Source organism: Macaca nemestrina, chromosome 17 (genome assembly GCF_043159975.1).
Source record: "Macaca nemestrina isolate mMacNem1 chromosome 17, mMacNem.hap1, whole genome shotgun sequence".
NCBI classification, from domain to species: Eukaryota; Metazoa; Chordata; class Mammalia; order Primates; family Cercopithecidae; genus Macaca; species Macaca nemestrina.
In genome coordinates, this window is record NC_092141.1 from 35,236,073 (window position 1) to 35,255,127 (window position 19,055).

Below are 19,055 nucleotides of genomic sequence, written 5' to 3' on the forward strand. Positions count from 1 at the left end.
TGCTGGAGGCCGAGGCATCTCCTCTCTGTGAGAAACTCCCCACCCAGGCACGTTTGGGCGGAGGCTGCCTGACCATCTGCTGGGGACATTCCTCAGGGAATTCCTGCAGCAGGCGGAGGCTGGATGAGGTCCCTTCAAACTTGGAGATTCTGTGATTCTAGAGTTGGGAAAACAAGACTCACACACGTGGAATCTGTAATTATCGAGAGATGCCAGGCAGCATATAATTCCGCCTTAAGTGGCACCGAATGCAGGCAGCAGGAATCCTCGGGGGGAAGAGCGAAGGGCTTAGAGGCTCAGGGAAAGCGCCTGAAGCAGGTGGGTCTCAGAGCGCCTTGAAGAGAGGAGCACTGGGAGAAGGAGGAAGGGAGGATGCTCACTACAGGGAAATTACCACGAAAGCAAAGGCAGAGAAGTATTACTAGAAATTAATTTGGATTTTCTTCCTAGTTCCCCGTATACCTCTGGCTTGACCTCTAGCTTCTTGCTCCTCATCTTGCTGCTTTGGGGGACCAGAGAGAAGCTGTAGTGACAGAGTAACAACAATTGCCATCATAGAGTGTGTCAAACCTTGTAGTAGGTGCTTTTCGTCCTCACCACAGTTCTATAAGATAGGTGGTAAAATACCCACAAGTAAACAGAAGCACAGAGAGGCTAAGGAACTTGCAAAAGATCACATAGGGGTTAAGCAGTCTTGCCTTGCTGAGACAAGGCAGCTCTCTATCCTCCCAACTTCATGGGGGCATCTTCTGTAGAAATAGACATCTAGACATCTTTTTTTTTTTTTTTTTTGAGATGGAGGCTCGCTCTGTCGCCCAGGCTGGAGTGCAGTGGCCAGATCTCAGCTCACTGCAAGCTCCACCTCCCGGGTTTACGCCATTCTCCTGCCTCAGCCTCCTAAGTAGCTGGGACTACAAGCGCCTGCCACCTCGCCCGGCTAGTTTTTTGTATTCTTTAGTAGAGACGGGCTTTCACCGTGTTAGCCAGGATGGTCTCGATCTCCTGACCTCGTGATCCGCCCATCTCGGCCTCCCAAAGTGCTGGGATTACAGGCTTGAGCCACTGCGCCCGGCCTGACATCTAGACGTCTTTATTCCCAAGCTCCAGCCCCGCCAGGTTTAGCAAGGAGATGGGTCTTGGCTTGGCCTGGCTTTTTTTAAGATGTTGGGATTTGAGTTCCCACCAGCCACCCTTGCTCCTAGCAGTCTGTAAAGCTGGGAAGACTGAGACTGAGACCTCTGGCCCCTTCTGGTCTGGGGGAGGCATGGCCCTTTCAAGCTGGCCTGGCTCCCAGCCCAGCTTGGTGGTGAGGGTTGGGATGAGAGTGTGGAATGAAGTGGCTCCTATCCAGAAGGCTCCCTGTTCTCAGTCAGAGGCTGTCTGTGCAGCTCTGGTCCCCTGGGTTTCAAGCACCCTCTTGCGGGTCTGCTGCAGTGGCTGGAATGTAATTTGTCACTTGTTTGAGGGCCAGGCTGACAGGGGCCAGACAGGGCTGGGTGTCAGACAAGAGGGGTGATGAAGTCTTGATGCAATTTGCAGGCATCCGTAGAGCTTGGGAGACAGATTGAAATGTCAGCTGTGTTCATGAGGGCTGTCTTCCATATCCATAGCCAGTGATAGGAGGGGACCTGGGGGCCAGGCAGGGGGAAGACAGAAGCAGGGGGAGCTGAGGACAATTCCTACAGGACCCTGGTCTGTCTAACACTGCCCTGCTTCCAGCAGACCATGGGGTCAGCTCAAGGAAGAAATATAGCCACTTTGAGAGGCTGGCCCTTTCCAGGATGGGAGGTGGGAAGGATTCAGGTTGTCTTCTGCCAACCCCTAGATCAACAGCCTCATCTGGCCTGTCTGTCCCCATAGAAGCTGTCAGTCAGGCCTCCAGCACGTGCCCTAATGGCGTAACCCACAGGTGAGATGGCGCTACGGTTTTTGTACACATTTGCACCAGTACAACCCAGCATAGGCAGATGAGCTCTAAGATGACTCTTGTGTGTGATCCCCACCCCCAGATGCTGGCTACAGGTCTCCTAGTCTCTCTTGGTCACCATCACCTGTGTGTACTCGGACACAGACCCACTTACAAGCACACAGCCCCTCAAACGTGTCCTAGTATGTGCAGGCCCTCACATACCTGTGCTCCCTCCCAGCAACCATAGGATGATCACAATTTTCCCATAAGAACCTTCGCAGTTTTCACATCCATTATGTCTTCAGCTCTCACAAAGCCTCAATAAGGAAGACAGGGCAGGCTGTTTTCCTGCACTTTATAGATAAGGGAACCTTGAAATCAGAGAATTTGAGAGATCCTCTTTGGTCACACCGCGAGTCCAAGACAAAGCCTGGACTCTAGGCCAGGACTCCTGATTCCTGGTCCAGTGCCCTGTCTTGTGTGCTTGGCAATCCCAGGCCCTCCCCAGAACTGGGTGTCCCCCAGAATCAGGCAGGGCTGACTTGGAAAGGGCATCTGGGGCAGATCCTGACAGGTGCCCGTCTCCACCTGGGCCTCCCACTTTGAATTTGCCTTGTGCCACAGACAGGCCTATCTCCTGGGTCAAGGGAAGAACAAGGGCTTTTGAGTCTTGGATTGAATCCTGGCTCCATCAATGACCAGTTGAGGGGCCTTAGGCAAGTCATATGACCTCTCCGAGCCCCCGTTTTGCCTGTGAAATGGGGATAGTTTACCTACTTCATGGGTTTGTAAGGATTTGGTTAGATCCTGCCAGGAAGGGTTTTAGCACAGCGGGGCACAGTGGTAGTAGTCATCTTCCCATTTAATGGGGAGATGTGGGCCACACCCTGGTAAAACCTTGGCATTTGCAGCAGAAATGATAGCTGGCTATGAACTTACTTTACCCTCAGGTCTGCCAGGGCTCTGCCTGGGAGGCACTGTACCTTGGAGCCACCCTTTCCCTGGCCCAGGCTCTGCAGCTGCCAGGAAGCAAGCAGCAGAGCCAAGAACCTGAGGTGCCCCTGCTCAGTCAGGCCTATGAGGGAGCTTGCTGACCCCAGAGAAGGAGCTACACTCAAAGGAACTGGCTAGGAGGAGCCAGGTGCATCATCTGATTCAATCTCCTTTTGTAGAGAGGTAAACTGAGGCCCAGAGAAGGCCAGGGATTTAGCTCACAGAGAGGTGGGCCGCAGAGCCAACACTGAAACCCCAGTCTTTTTTTTTTTTTTTTTTTTGAGACGGAGTCTCGCTCTGTCGCCCAGGCTGGAGTGCAGTGGCCAGATCTCAGCTCACTGCAAGCGCCGCCTCCCGGGTTCCCGCCATTCTCCTGCCTCAGCCTCCCGAGTAGCTGGGACCACAGGCGCCGCCACCTCGCCCGGCTAATTTTTTGTGTTTTTAGTAGAGACGGGGTTTCGCCGTGTTAGCCAGGATGGTCTCGATCTCCTGACCTTGTGATCCGCCCATCTCGGCCTCCCAAAGTGCTGGGATTACAGGCTTGAGCCACCGCGCCCGGCCTGAAACCCCAGTCTTACAAGACAGAGTCTGTGCCCTTCTGAATTGGCATTTATCCAGAAAACCTTATGGCGTAATGTCTGTTTTAGGGATGAGGAGAGTGGCCAAAATCCATGGGGCTAGACCTGCCTGCACCCTGTCATCCCTCTTGGATGAGCCTGCCTAGAGCCAGGAAATACAAAGTTGCCCAGAAATTTCACCCAACTGACCCCCTACCCGATGCCCACATCAGGCCTGGTCCTGACCTGGCTTAGAAGGGCAGAGTATTCTGCTATCAAACTATCAGTTGGCCTGGCATGGGTGAGCTGTGTGCCAACAGAGCCACCTGGGGCATGAGGGCAGGGACTGTGGGCAGCTGTGCCCAGGCTCCAGATGGTACAGAAAGCAGCCAAGCCAAGATGGAGGCTGGCAGTGGGAAGGCTCTTGGAATGCGAAGTGTAGACAGAGGCAGGCGCCAGGCCCGGAAAGGCCTGGAGCCCTCAGGGGGACACTGACTGCCTGGGGAGGGGCTGGGACCCACATGGGCCATGAGGCTCATGCCCACCCATCCTGAAGGAGCTTCTCTGGACCTCCCAAGAAAGAGCCTAGCCCAGTGCCTGATCCCCAGATGAAGCAGGCAAGCCTCCTTGGATCACAGAGGGCCTGACCTGGCCTCCTCCCTATGGACAGACCTTCGGCCTTAGAGGGCATCAATAACTGCAGCACCATCAGAGGAGGTAGGAGGCAGGAGATGAAGCAGGTTATGAGAGGCTGTGGTCCAAGCCATAGAGAGTAGGGCTTTTAGGGATTCTGGTACCCCGAGGCTGGTCCTCCAAAAAAAAAAGGGAATTGAGAAGGTCTTGCTCAAGGCCCCAGACTTTAGGCAAGGGCTGTGGTCTCATGCTAGGGGCCCAGTATGGTGTCTGGCGGCTTTGCTCAGGGGTGTGATTTGTGGGTCCCCAAGACAGTCCTCTCCTCCATGGCTCCTGTCACTCTCCTTGCCCAGACTTTGTCCCATCTACCTGCCCTCAGTGATCCCAGTGAATTCATAGCATGGCGGGTAGGGAATTCTCCATGATGGAGGGAAGCCACAGGCAGTCCCTTCTCCCCAAGCCTGAGAAGCCATGGGGAGCTCTGTAGGCCTTCCAGCTGCCCACCCATCCCGCCCCCAGTGTCCAGCATGGCCTGACCCAACTGTCAGCCTGGGCAGAAGGACGCTGCTCTTGGGCTGAGCCTCTGGCAGGAGTGTGATCCGGAAGCCCTTACGCTTACCCTCTGCCCCTACACAACAAAGCCACCTTTCCAAAACAGCCAGGGCAGCCTTCAAGAGCCAGGCCTGCTGCACCTGCTGCTGCCCAGGCCAGATTTGGCTGCTGGCTTCTCATCCTACAGGTCTCAGGCCAGGTGTCATCACCTCCAGGAAGTCTTCTCTGACCCCCAGGCTGGTGGAGTGTGCCCGTCCTGTGCTTCCCATCCCCATTCCCGCCAGCACTGGGCATTCCATGGTCATTGTTCTTTCTTCCCTACTAATCGTGAAGGTCTGTGTCCCCAGTGCCCAGCGCAGAGCGTGGCACGGAGCAAATTCTCAATGTATACTTGTAGAGCAAATCCACTCAACAAAACTCATTAGTTAGTGATTAACTGACCGACTTTTGGCAAATCCCTTTTCTTGCCTGGGCCTCAGTTTTTCCAACTCTCCAGTGGGTATTGGTGTGTAGTGTAGAAATTCTTCAGGTCCCAAGTGGCCTGGGTGGGGGTAGAGGTTGCCAGAACTAGCCCTGGAAGAAGAACCTTAAATCCTGCTTAGTTCTGGCTGATTCTGTCTCTTGCTCCTTCCCCAAATTGGGTGCTGACCCAGCTCTGGCCACCCTGTGCCCGCCTCCCCTCCATGGCTTCAGACTATCTCAGGCCATCTGGGCCGACAGTGTCCCCAAGGACCTTGCCTCCATGGTACCGAGGTGGAGGGTGGGGCCAGCATCTGCCACATTTCCTGACAACAATCCAGGGCTGTGGCAGGTCTTCGTCTCAAGGTTGCCTGGTAACGGCTTTTGCATTCTGATAAAAGAAAAAAAATGTGGCAGCACCAGACAACAGACACAGGGTTTGTGTGAGGGGGTGGGCATCCAGCGTGGGGCTTGTGCCTGGGCCAGAGCGGGGGGCAGGCAGAGCCAGCATCTTGCCCCATTGTGGAGAGTACCAGGGCTGGGTTCAGCCTTGTCCAGTGGGCTTCAGTAGGGGTGGTAGTCCTTGAGGGGCAGATAGAGCCTCCCAGGCCTTCAGGGTGGCACTCAGCCTGGCACCTGCCCCCTCCACCCCCTTTCCCACACCTGCAGCTGGTGCCTTCCACCCAGTGAGCCACAGCCGGTGCCACCTCTCATTAGGTGATGATTTTACATTAATTACCTTAATTAAGCAGTGCTGAGTGCTAATGGCTTGAGAGGGGGGGTGGCTGTTCCTAATTACCCTCCCAGTCAGCCCAGAGTGAGGGGCACAGGGCTTGGCAGAGTAGGAGGAAACGGTTGTAGGAAGAAGGGGAGGGGCCCAACAGGGGTAGGAGAGGGTCCCTCTGACAGGGTCTGATTCAGAGACCTGGACCTGACATCCCGAGAGGGGAGGACTGGAGGCACTGCCCCAGGACAAGTCTAGACGGCTCCAGGCCCCAATCCAGGGACATGCAGGAATTGGAATGGGTGGGAAGCAGAACAGAAGGCAGGGAGCAGGGAGCAGGACACACTTCTCAGCGCCCTGCCAGATTCCCTCAACCGGGCTAAATGCCTTTCTTGCCCACCCCTGGTCAGTCTCCAAGATTCAAGTCAAATGTCACCACATCCCTTCCTTCCTCGTTCCTTTGTCCAGTCATTCAGTCAGTGCATGGAGTGCCCACTGTGGGCTCTTCACTACAAGGCACCCCTCAAGGAGCTCACAGTAGCTGGGGAGGTGGATGGCTGTAAATAGATGGATGGAAGGCAGACTGCTGCTAAGAACTAAGATGGGGGATGCCCCAGGCTTTGGGGATCTGAGGGAATTCCCAGAGAGGGTGATGCCAGGGTCGAGTCCTAAGGGAGGGCATCGTGGGATGACTCTTCCAGGCAGAGGGACCAGCATGTGCAGTTGGGACTTGGGAAAGAAGGTTTGCCCCATTCAGTTAGCTGCAAGCTATTTAGTGCAAAGTAGGGGTAAAGAACAAGGGAAGGAGTGGCTAGGGGTGGACCCAGAGATTTAGGCATCCTTAGAGAGGTGTAGGGGCAGGATTGATTTGAGAAAAATGACTGCAGTGGAGGTGGAGATGGGTAGAGTAGGGAGCAAGTGTGGGCGGGGGGACCAGTGAGGCAGCGACTGCATCATCAAGGGAGGGATGGTGAGGACTAAACCACGTGTGGTTGCAGGGACGGAGGGAGAGAAGCAGACAGATTTAGAGGGGAGTGTCATGGTGACAGAATTTTGGGATGAACTGATGGGACTGGGGGAAGAGGGACAGGGAAGGGCCAAGGTGACCCCATGTTGCATATCCAGGGACACCATCCACATTGCACTGTGGTGGTTCTGCTCCAGGTTTCTGACCTGGACAGGAGTGGCTCTGGGGGAACAAAAGGAAGATTTGGGTTTGTGGAGGTTGAGAAGCCTGTGGGACATCTGTGAGGACCTGCAGCCTCAGGCCTTGGGATTAAGAGAATGTCTTAATTCTAATAGAGGGATGAGATAGCCCAGGGAGGCTGGGGACAGGAGGCTGGGCTATAGATCTGACTTTCTTATCAGCTGATCACCTCTCTAATGGTGTGGTCAGGTCTGTCTTCCCCCACCTCTGCATCCCAGAAGCCAGCACAGGACCTGACCCAGAGGAACTGCTCAGAGAGCATTTGCTAAATGAATGAATGAATGAGGCTCCATGACTCTCTCAGGCCCAATGCGGCAGCCCTGTGTTCTCTGCTTAGCCCATAGATTCAGATGTAGGGTTTATACTCACCCAATCCCCTGCCCATCCAAGGCTAGAGCCCCCTCCCACAGCCCCTCTAGGCCTAGGCCATTGCCAAGCACACGGGACAGAATCCAACCATGTTTTAGGCCCATCTCCCAGCCCTGGCCTTAGGCAGCCCCCGACAATTGATGCTCCTAAGCATCCCCACATCCTCTCATAGCATGTGCCTCTCTGAAGAAAGAGAATACAACAGGCCCAGCTTTGCCCTTGCCAGATCCAGATCACTCACCTTGATTTCCACACCATAGCCAGGGTAGACAGAGATGTAGAAGAAGCAGTCCAGGCCAACATCAGGGGGTGAGCTGAGGTCTGTAGGGGAGTCCAGAGAGCCCTCTGGGCCTGAGAAATTCCAGCTACAGGGGCCTGGGAGGCAGGAGGAGACACAAAGCTAGTGCCATCTCTCGTGAAGTAGTCCAACTAAGGTTGAACCGTGTGTGTGTGTGTGTGTGTGTGTGTGTGTGTGTGTGTGAAGTGAACACCACCTCTTGTGATGTCTAGTCTCCTGTTGAAGGAAGGGGAACACCTTTTATTGGGCACCTACCATGTGCAATCTTATCTCAGTTCTCACAGTGACTCAGTGAGGTTTGTTTTTGTTTTCTTTTTTTTTTTTTTTTTTTGAGATGGAGTTTCATTCTTGTTGCCCAGACTGGAGTGTAATGGCATGATCTCAGCTCACTGCAACCTTTGCCTCCTGGGTTCAAGCTATTCTCCTGCTCAGGTTCCCGAGTAGCTAGGATTACAGGCATACGCCACCAGGCCTGGCTAATTTTTTGTATATATATATATATATTTTTGAGACAGAGTCTCGCTCTGTCGCCCAGGCTGGAGTGCAGTGACGCAATCTCGGCTCACTGCAAGCTCCGCCTTCTGGGTTCACACCATTCTCCTGCCTCAGCCTCCCGAAAGCTGGGACTACAGGCACCTGCCACCACACCCTGCTAATTTTTTGTATTTTTTAGTAAAGACAGGGTTTCACTGTGTTAGCCAGGATGGTCTCGATCTCCTGACTTCATGATCCACCCACCTCAGCCTCCTGAAGCGCTGGGATTACAGGCGTGAGCCACCGTGCCTGGCCGAGGTTTGTTTTCTTATTGCCATTTTACAGATGAGGCTCAGAGATGAGATGTTAAATAGAATTCCTAGGGTCATGTTATAGGTGGAAGAATCAAGATTTTTTCTTTTTTGAGACAGAGTCTTGCACTGTTGCCCAGGCTGGAATGCAATGGTGCAATCTCGGCTCACTGCAACCTCTGCCTCCCAGGTTTGAGTGATTCTCCTGCCTCAGTCTCCCGAGTAGCTGGGATTACAGGTGCTTGCCACCGTGCCCGGCTAATTTTTGTATTTTTAGTAAAGATGGGATTTTGCCATGTTGGCCAGGATGGTCTTGAACTCCAGACCTCAGATGATTCACTGACCTTAGCCCCCCAGAGTGCTGGGATTACAAGCATGAGCCACTGCACCTGGCCAAAGAAACAGGATTTGAGCTCAGGACTATCTGGGTCCAAACCACATGCCTCCTGTAGGCTGGCCCTTGGTGCCAAAGGACAGGGTAGGCTGGCACAGTGTCAGAGACAGGCTTTTAGGGGCCCCGCAGCCTCCCTCATCCCCATTTCCACATCTGCAAGCCAGCAGGGAGCTGACCTGGTGTCTGGACTGTGGTGATGGTGGTGGTGATGATGGTGGTGGTGGTGGTGGTGGTGGTCTCCTCATCGTCTCCTGAAGCTGTGGAGGAGGCGATGGTCCCCTGGATCCCAATCCCTGCGCCCTGGGACACAACCTCTGGAACCCATGGCCTTCCCATGTCTCCAGGACCCTCTTGGGTTGGTGTCCAGGCTCTGCTAGGGGGTGTAGTGCTGGGTCTCTCCCCTGGGCCTAGGGTGGGCACTGCCATGCTGGGCCCTGGAGGTAGGGGAGCTGTGATTCGAAGCACAGGGGGCTCTGACTCCAGACTCCAGGGCCCCTCCTTGGACTGGGGCTGGGTGGGTACCGCAGCCGTGGCTGGAGTGGGGCTGGTAAAGACAGGGCGGCTGTCCTGGTTGGCTAGGCGGGGAAGGGGACTCGGGGTGAAGGGTGTAGGTGGGTCAGGCTGGAAGGGCAGCGCTGGTCTCAGCTCCTCATCTCCCTTCTCCAGCCCCTCTTGTAGGAATTCCTCAAGCAGCGGGTGGTGGTTGAGCAGCTTCAAGGTGGGGGCTGTGGTGACAAAGTGGACGCCTCGTTCTGGCTGCTCAGGTGTGGGGGCTGCTGTCAGCTCGCCATCTGTCTCCTCGATGCCTGGGGCTTGTCCTTTCCCCATGGTTGGGGCCTCTGAAGAGAGTCCTGGAATAATAAGGGATGGTCAGAGGTTCTCCCCCTGCTCCAGAGAGCAGCATCACGCCCAGCTCGAGTAGTTGTTGGGGGGCAGCTCTCTTTGGACAGAGAGCCCTGAGGAGCGTGCTCACTGCTGAGAATCACGGAACTACAGAACTGATGAGCTGGAAGTGAGGCGCTATTACATACTTCAAGGGTGGCACGTGAGACACTCTTTTTTTTTTTTTTTTTTTTGAGACTCTCGCTCTGTCGCCCAGGCTGGAGTGCAGTGGCGCGATCTCGGCTCACTGCAAGCTCTGCCTCCCGGGTTCACGCCATTCTCCTGCCTCAGCCTCCCGAGTAGCTGGGACTACAGGCGCCCACAACCGCGCCCGGCTAATTTTTTGTGTTTTTAGTAGAGACGGGGTTTCACCGTGGTCTCGATTTCCTGACCTTGTGATCCGCCCGCCTCGGCCTCCCAAAGTGCTGGGATTACAGGCGTGAGCCACCGCGCCCGGCCGAGACACTCTTTCTCCAGCACCAGAGGCAGACATTTCTAGCCCATCTATGTACCATTTCCTACTGTTCTCAGGTTCAGCCTCAAAATCCTCCTCAACACAGCACTCCACCAGGTCACACCTGACACCTCAGACTGACGTGACAAATATTTGCCATCCCTAATGAAAAGCAGAGACCTTATTTTACTAATGAGGAAATAGGCCAGAGAGAGGAAGTGACTTGCTCAAAGTCACACGACCAGTTGAATTGAGATGAAAACCTTAAGCGAGCGTAAGTGTGTCTCCCACCACAGTGTCTTTCCTGCCTGAGATGATAGGGCATTCAAGTTCATTTCCCGTTCTCAGTGAACCTGCTAGTCATTAGCCTCAGGAAGTGCGTCACATATTTGGGATTTTATTTTAGATTTCCTCATGGTTGCATGACTTCTTTTTTTATTTGTTCGTTTTGAGATAGGGTCTTGCTCTGTGGGCCGGGCTGCAATGCAGTGGCGCAATCATGGCTCCACTGCAGCCTCAACCTCCCATGTTCAAGTGATCCTCCCACCTCAGCCACACTCCCCACACTCCCACTTCTAGTAGCTGGGACTACAGGTGCTTGCCACCATGCCTGGCTAATTTTTAGAATTTTTGTAGAGATGGGGATCTCACTATGTTGTCTGGGCTGGTCTCAAACTCCTAGGCTCAAGCAATCCTCCCACCTCAGCCTCCTAGGGATTACAGGCATAAGCCACTGCACCCGGCCATGGGTGCATGACTTCTTTGTTAGGGGCCCAGTAGTTTCTCTCAGTTCTCAGGAAATCATTTCTTTTGTACTCTTTTCTGTTTTTATGGTCCATAAAGCATGGTCCATAAGCTACTGCTCTTTATGGTCCATAAAGAGCAGTAATATGAGTAGAGTGGGAAGAGCCAAGTTCTGGAGCTAGGCAGACATAACTTCAAATCCCAGATCCACTACTCTAGGGCTGTGTGCCCTCAGGCAAATCACCCAAACTCTCTGAACCTTAGTTTTCGCATCTGTAAAATTGGATTTCCTTTTTAGGATTGACTGAGATAATATTACATCCCTTCTCTATTTGATAGATAGTTCCCTTAATCTTTCTGGTGACAATAGTCAGGTTCCATCTAGGGCAGGGTCAAAAACAGGTGTAGAATGGAAATCTAGCATGCTATGCACCCACCCCCTAATCCATGGCAGGCATTGCTGATCAATTTTGGTTATTTCTTGCTAAGGCCCATGTGGGAGCAGCTTCCTTCTCACAATGTTATCCAGGCAGCCACTACCAATCAATGAGATTGGCTCTGGGGGATGAAACTTATTTGCTATCTCTGGTCTGAGGTACAGATTGCTCTGCTATTGATTATGTTGACTTATTCAACCACATAGCTGGAGAGATGATGCGTATTCTGCTTGTGGCCCACTCGGATCCCCAGATCCTTAACTGCCAAGAAAGGTCAATGAATGCTGGCTCCAGATTCAGCTCACACAGAATTTTGCCAGCTCTGAGAAGCCTGGGAGGATATTTCTGATCCTTACAGCTCTCAAAATGGCTGCATGAGGACTTGAAGGGAAACACAGCCGGGGTGAGATCACAGAGTTTGCAAGGAGAAGGTCGCTTCCTCCGCACGTCTGATGGTGGGGCTGTCATTCCACAGGCTCACACCCACTCCATGGATTGGCAGGCGTGAGGAAGCAGCAGATGGCCTACGTTCTGTTCAGGAGACCATAGCAGCTCTGATGTGTCAGACAAATGGGAGGAGGGAGGAAATTGGGTGGGGGAGGTGGGTACAGGTTGGAGGGCTCTCCATTCTTCTGGGGCAGAGGAGCTTGGGCACCCCCAGCCCTGAGAAACCAGGACCAACTGCTATTTCCTGAGATGCCCACTAAAGCAGCCCATCTGTGTCTTGGCATTGTATGCCAGCCACTGACAACGCTGTCCAATCTAGATGTCCAGCCAGGCCCATACCCCCCAGAGCAGATGGTCCACCAGTGCCTGTCTTTCATCTGAATCAGTTATGGAAGGTCCAGGCAGTGCCTGTGACATGCCAGAACAGGGCTCCTCTTTTTGCCCACCCCCCAGATGTCACACAGGCTTTGCCAGGTAAGCTGAGACTGATTCTAGCATGGCACAAGGAAGGGGTGCTTTTCTAATCACATAGATTGGAGCCCCCTAGAGCCAGGCATTGTTTATGTGGCCCGTTTCCACAGTACCCAACAAGAGATGGGGCCCTTGGCTCTCAAAGTAGGTAGCTGTGGGACTCTTCCCTGGGAGAGGGAGTGCACAGAGATCCTCTAATTCAGGAAGTGACCAAGGCAGGCACAGCTCTTCCTGCTGGCTGCCAGGTGGGTGCTGAGCAATGGAGCAGCACTAATGGGCACCTCCCGTCATTGTCGATTGCACTGGTTGTGCTATCTGGGATCGAGATAGCATATCAAACAAGCAAATTGATTCCAAAATCAGCTGCCATTTGGTCCCAGCGGGTGCCACCCGCTGTCAGAGATGGTAAGATAACCTCTGGGAGACAACCATTTCTGGGGAGAGGGCATCTCCAGACCCCCTGGTTGACTCTGTTGGAGGCCTGAGGTCCTGTGACCTGTCTCCTAGTTTCCCAGGATTGTGGCCAGGGGATAGGGGCTTCTCTCTGCCTGGGTTGACTGAATTCAGAGGTGCAGGGACTGACAAAGGGAGAGTATGATACAGGGGACAGCAGAAGAAGGTGTCAGGGGCTCCGATGCCCAGTCTCATCAGGCACTACTGTGTCAGGCCCTTCCCAGACTTTGTATCATTTAATAGACGCTGCGCCTCTGGGAGATGGGAATTTTATTTCCACTTTACAAAGACCTGAAGCCTAGAGAGGTGAGACAAAGACTCACCTGAAGTCTCGCAGTGATGCAGTTGGGATTTAAACCTACGTTGATCTGGCTTCAAAGCCCTAGGTCTTTCCACGCACCCACCTGCCTCATGGGAGGGAGAGACTGGAGCTACGCAGCAGAGAACACTCCAGCCAGTTGAAGAAACTAAGTCCAGGGAGAGGTAAGGACTTGTCAAAGATCTCACGCCATTTAGAAGTCTGGGGCCAGAACTTCTGGCATTGGGACTTGGGTTGGGCCCTGGTTGAGCAGGCCCTCCGGAAGCCTTCTGGCTGGGACCCAGGGAAGTCCCGACCCCATGCCTGAAGCACATCTGAGCCACGAACCCAAACTGGAGACCCAACAACACTGCTGTGCCAGGGCACAGAGCCACACAGACCTGGGTTCAAGTGTCAGTTCTGCCACTTAAAAGTCATGTGAGCCTGGCAAGTTGCCTCTCAGAGCCTTCACCTCCTCAGCTATAAAATGGGTACTTTGCAAGGGTTTTGTGGGAATCTGCATGCCCTGAATAGCAGAGTTCTGAAGGCTGAGGGAGAAGGCCACAGTCAGAAGTTGGGCAGCCCCTGTCAAGGGAACACTGAGGCAGGCTTCTAGGGTAGGAAGCGGCTGGCCCCTGGCAGGTAGGGGTCCCTCCTCTCTGGGGGACTACCTATGTTCCATGTTGGGTGGCAGCATGTGTGACCCTGAGGATGTCAAAGACCTCATCCATAAAACAAAGATAATACTGCACCATGCAAAGGGCAGCCACCTTCAAGGCCCTGCATGTCCGTGGGTGGCAGCAAGATTGTCCCCGGTGATCCCCACTTGCCAGGCCCACCTGGTGTGAGAACACAGGATGCACTCCCTGTTGCTCGGTCCTCCCCTCCCGCAGGGCCTGGGGCTGTATTCTCCAAGTGGGCTGGGTCCGGGAAACACCCCTCCCCTCCCCGCACGCCATCCCGGGTGGAGACAGCCCAGGAACTTCCCGGGGCCTGCAGCCCCCAGCCCTGGCATGGCCCCGCCGCCGCCTGGGCCCTCCCCCCGCATTAGCTCTTAAGCTATGCAAATAGACATCGGAGGGAGCCCTGTTTAAAGTATTTAGACGAAATGAAAAAAGGCTTTCATCGGCACTAATGAGCCATTCAGGATGCCTCCCCGGTGGATTCTCTCCCGCTCCCGCCTCCCTGCCCGCACCGCCCCCCTACGGCCCCTCTTGGGATTGGAGGCCCCTTCCCCCCAACCCCAGCCTGAGACTCCCTGAGAGGACCGCTTACCCTGCCCCAATTCCCAGGGCCCAGCTGGGTGAGGGTGGAGCAGAGGCCCCATGCGCTCCAGATCTGGATCCGGATGCGGGGGTGGGGCCCAGCCTGTGTTTAGGGGAAGCCTTAAGGACTGGGGTCTCTTCTAGCGTCCAGCTAGGTAGATGTTATGGCCTCTGTCTTATAGATGGGGAAACCGAGGCTCAGTGAGGCCCAGAAGCTTGCCCAGGTTCACAGTGATGGTGTGCGGTGGAGCTGGAGTCATTACACAGTGCCCCAGCCTGGAGGAACCACCGTACCAGGCAGTGGTGCCACCTCAGGGCCAGCTGGCCTGCCCCTTCAGCGCTGCTGTTTCTGCAGATCTTTCTGTACCAGTCAGCCAGAAAACCTTGGGTTCCAATCCCAAATCGATGCAACACTAGCTGTGTGTCCCGGGCGGGGGCTGCCCACTCAAGCCTCTGTCTGCTCATCTGTAGAGTGAAGACATACTGGGTTTGGGGAGGGCTCATCTGTGGACAGACATATAATGTCACCCACTGTAGCCTCTGGAAGGGCAGGCGGCGCTGCCTGTCACTCTGGCAGCCCCTGAAGAGGTGCCATGTATTCCCCAAGCCTCTGGCCCCTCCGAGGTGGGCAGGCACAGAAGCCAAAGTTCTGGGACAAGTTCAGGCCTGATCCCCGCCTTGTGGCAGCACCAACTGTCAGCTTCGGGGGAGGGCATGACAGCGTGTGGGTGCAAGGGGGAGCCTGAGGGACAGGGCGGGCAGGGGGCCCACTCCTCTGGGTTCCAGAGGTTAAGCTGGCCCGGCACGGGGAGAATGAGAATTTAATGGGATTCATTTATTATCCCATAAAAGTTAATGAGTTTATTCTGGAGGTTCCCTGGCCCCTTTCAAGTTTTAATAGGGGATTAGTGAGGGCCTGGTCCCTGCAGACCCCTATTATCCGAGAACCTGACGGAGCTGAGAGTGTTTGGGCCCCCCAGAGCCAGAGTCCATCCTTACAGTACAGTTCTATGGGCCCAGCCCTGCCCTCTGTTCTGTGAGGCCCCAGCTAGAGGCTGGCAGGGCTATATAGGGCTGCTGGGATCTGCGGCCTATTCTAGAGGCTTCCAATTCCATGTGCTGCTGAAATAATTACCCCCACAGTGTCCAGCACCTGAGGCAGGTTTGCTGCTGTCTATCTGCCTATATTGACAGGGAAAGCAATATAACCCCCACGAGACAGATGAGGAAACTAAGGCCCTGAGCAGGGGTGTGGCTCCTCCAAGGTCACCCAGAAGCTATGGCCGAGCCAGAATGGACACATTCTGTCTCCTGTGGTCTGTAGCCAGGAAACTGGGGCTGGCAAGAGCTGCCGTTCACTTACTCTGTGCCCACTGTGTGCTGACCGTGCACTCAGTGCCCTCATACCTAATTTCTCTTTCTCCCCTTGCTCCAGGAGGTTTGAGACATTATTCCAAGAGATGAAGACACTGGGGCCCGGAATGGTTATGTAACTTGTCCAAGGTCACGCAGCTAATGATGGCAGAGCCTGGGACTGGAACCCAAAGCTGGACAGCTCCATAGCTCAGCTGTCTACTGCTCTTGCTGGCTTTCAGCTGTAGCACCTGGGGCCTCCTATCTCCCCACCAAGCTGGACACCACTATCCTAGGGTACTCATGCCAGGAGCCCTGCAGCTTGGATGATGGGGAAGGGTGTTTTGGTCGTGTCCTGGAGGGGCAGTTGTTGGGCTGGACACAGATACACTCAAAAGGACCTTCTCATTTCCAGAATAGGTGCCTTCCCCGTTTTGGCTCCATTTGCTCACGCGATTCTGTCTCCTTGCCATGGCTTCTCTACTCCTTTGCCTCTGCAAATCCTCCCCATCCTTCACAGGTCAGTTCCTATCCTTCTCTGGAGAGCCATCCTTGCCTGGCCCTTCTCTTGACCTCCTGGGGGCACTTCCTGGTGGGCTCCTAACACATGAACAGCTTGTGTCCCCTGGGCAAGGATCCAGCAGTGGGTATCTCTCTTCCTGTTTCTCTCCCTGGTGCTAGGCATAGTGAAAACTGGGCTCAGGGCACACTGTTTCCAAGCCCTGATTCTGCCTCTCTGCATACTCAGAAGGCACCCTGCTCCCCAAAGTGCCTAGCCCTTGGCCATCAGGGTGGGCAGGAGCAGGTCCTGCAGGGAGAAGATGGGCAGCCAGCCCTTGGCAGTGCCCTATCACAGCCCCAACTGGCAGTTGATGGGGAGTGTCTGCTGGCACAAGCTGGTGGGTCCCCATTGCCCCAGACTACCCTCTCTTCCCCTGCCACTGATCATCCCCATCACAGCCTCTCACCACCCTCTCTTTCTTGGTCAACCCCTGCAGTCCAGTCAAATTTGGATTGCAAATGAGAATGGGGGCACCTCCTCTTGGCCAGGCTCCAGGCGAGGCAGTGGCTGGTTCCCAGAACCTGAGCCCTTGTAGCCTTTGTGAGCATCTCATCCCTCCCTCACTTACCCAAGAGGAAACCAAGTCCAGAGGGTTTTCCCAGGTCACACAGCAAACTTGGGGCAGGGTTGGGACTCAGGTTGGGGCTGGGACATCTAGCCCAACTACTGGGAAGAGTGAATCCTCCAATCTGGAGCTGTCTATTACCTGTGGGCTGGCCTCCAGGGACAGAGAGCCCACTACCTCCTGAGCCGTCCTGGTTGGGGACAGGAGTAACTGTGGGCTTTGGCATCTCCAGAGTTGGGGTCTCATTGTCACATGGAGGGAGCATGGGTGGAGGTAATGGGTACCAGCTAGGAGTCAGGCCATGCTATCCTCATCCCACCCCTGACAGGCCAGGTCCCCACAACACAAGTCACTTCCACAACCTGAGTTTCCATATTTTCATCAGTAAAATGGGTCCCTGCCAGTTCTCACATTCCAGGATCTAGTGAACCACGAAGTGCTCTATGAATAAAAATATTGAATGCTGCTGTTTACTGAGTATACATTTACCACATGCCCAGCAACACTCTAAGTACTTTACCAGAATTAATCCCCATAATAACTTTATGAGACGGGAACTTTTATTATCCCATTTTATAGATGAGGACACTGAGACCCAGGGAAATGCATGAGCAGTTTGGATGTGTCTGATTCAAACCTGAGTTGTCTAGCCCTAGAGCAGCACTGTCCAATAGAACTTTGTGATGATGGAAATATTTTTATTTATTTGTCTTATTTTTAGAGATGAGGGTCTTGCTATGTTGCCCAGACTGGGCTTGAAACCACCTTTGCCAAAATTATAATGGTGAGAAAATTGTGACAGTGAAATTTAGATGTGATCTAACAAACTCATCTTACCATTAACCTCCAGACTGCCCTTGGTCATTCCTGGGTATGGGCCAAGCTAACTTTGGGAGAAATTTAGTTTACAGTTTAAATGATAATAGCCTTTCCCAAAACTAAACCACCTTTTAAAAACTAATGAAAGAGGCCGGGTGCGATGGCTCATGCCTGTAACTCCAGCACTTTGAGAAGCCGAAGTGGGTGGATTACCTGAGGTCAGGAGTTCGAGACCAGCCTGGCCAACATGGTGAAACCCCATTTCTACTAAAAATACAAAAGTTAGCTGAGAGTGGTGGTGCACACTTGTAATCCCAGCTACTCAGGAGGCTGAGGCAGGAGAATCACTTGAATCTGGGAGGCGGAGGTTGCAGTGAGCTGAGATAGCACCATTGCACTCCATCTTGGTTGACAAGAGTGAAACTCCATCTGCCACCCACAAAAAAAAAAAAAAAAGAATGAAAGACCACCAGGTTAGAGGATGAGAGGGACCTGAATTCTGCTGAGATGTAGGCTTAGTTAAACAATTAGCAGCCATTATTCTGGAAGTCACAAGATTTGCAACTTTCCCCATTACTCCTATAAATGACATCACTATTGTAGAACCTACGATTGGTTTGTTGGATGTCTTTTCAGACTTTTGCATTTCTTTTTTTCTTTACTCTGTCACCCAGGCTGGAGTGCAGTGGCATGGTCTTGGCTTGCTGCAGCCTTGACCTCCCAGGCTCAGGTGATTCTCCCACCTCAGCCTCCTAAGTAGCTGGGATTACAGGCGTGTGCCACCACACCTGACCAGTTTTTGTATTTTTAATAGAGATGGAGTTTCACCATGTTGCCCAGGCTGGTCTAGAACTCCTGAACTGAAGCAGTCTGCCCACCTCAGCTTCCCAAAGTGCTGGGATTACAGGTGTGAGCCACCGTGACTGGCAAGACTTTTGCATTTCTGTTGACAAGATGGCTCCACCTGGCTTAAGACTCATGACTCCTGGGTCCTGCGGCCCCCACCCAGAAGTGGACTCAGTGTAGGAGGACCATTTTCTAGACCCCTATGATTTCATCCCCAACCAGTCAGCAGCACCCATTCCCCGACCACCGGCTATAAAAAAGCCTAGCTTCCTTCAGGCTTGAAAGATGACTTCCAAATAATAATAATAATAATAGTAAAAAACCAAAAAACCACCAAGACCCTAGTCTCCAAATATCCAGGGAGGCTGAATTGAGTAGTAATACAACTCTGGTCTCCCATTTATTTATTTGTTTATTAAAAAAACTTTTTTTTTGAGACAATCTCACTCTGTCGCTCAGGCTAGAGTGCAGTGGCATGATCTCATCTCACTGCAACCTCTGCCTCCTGGGTTCAAGCAATTTTCCTGCCTCAGCCTCCCAAGTAGCTGGGGCTACAGGCATGTGCCACCATGGCCAACT

The 19,055-nt window shown here is 53.5% G+C and overlaps 1 protein-coding gene across 2 annotated transcripts in view; it reads right to left on the reverse strand.

Moving 5' to 3' along the window:
* The window catches only part of LOC105476472 (seizure related 6 homolog), a 49,975-nt gene that overhangs the window by 15,670 nt on the left and 15,250 nt on the right, over positions 1-19,055 (reverse strand). For both annotated transcript variants that reach the window (XM_011732469.2, XM_011732462.2), the window contains exons 2-3: positions 9,057-9,731; positions 7,645-7,778 (exon numbers count right to left, since the gene is read on the reverse strand). In XM_011732469.2, coding sequence (XP_011730771.2) covers positions 7,645-7,778; positions 9,057-9,731 — 809 coding nt within the window. The remainder of the gene's footprint in view (positions 1-7,644; positions 7,779-9,056; positions 9,732-19,055) is intronic.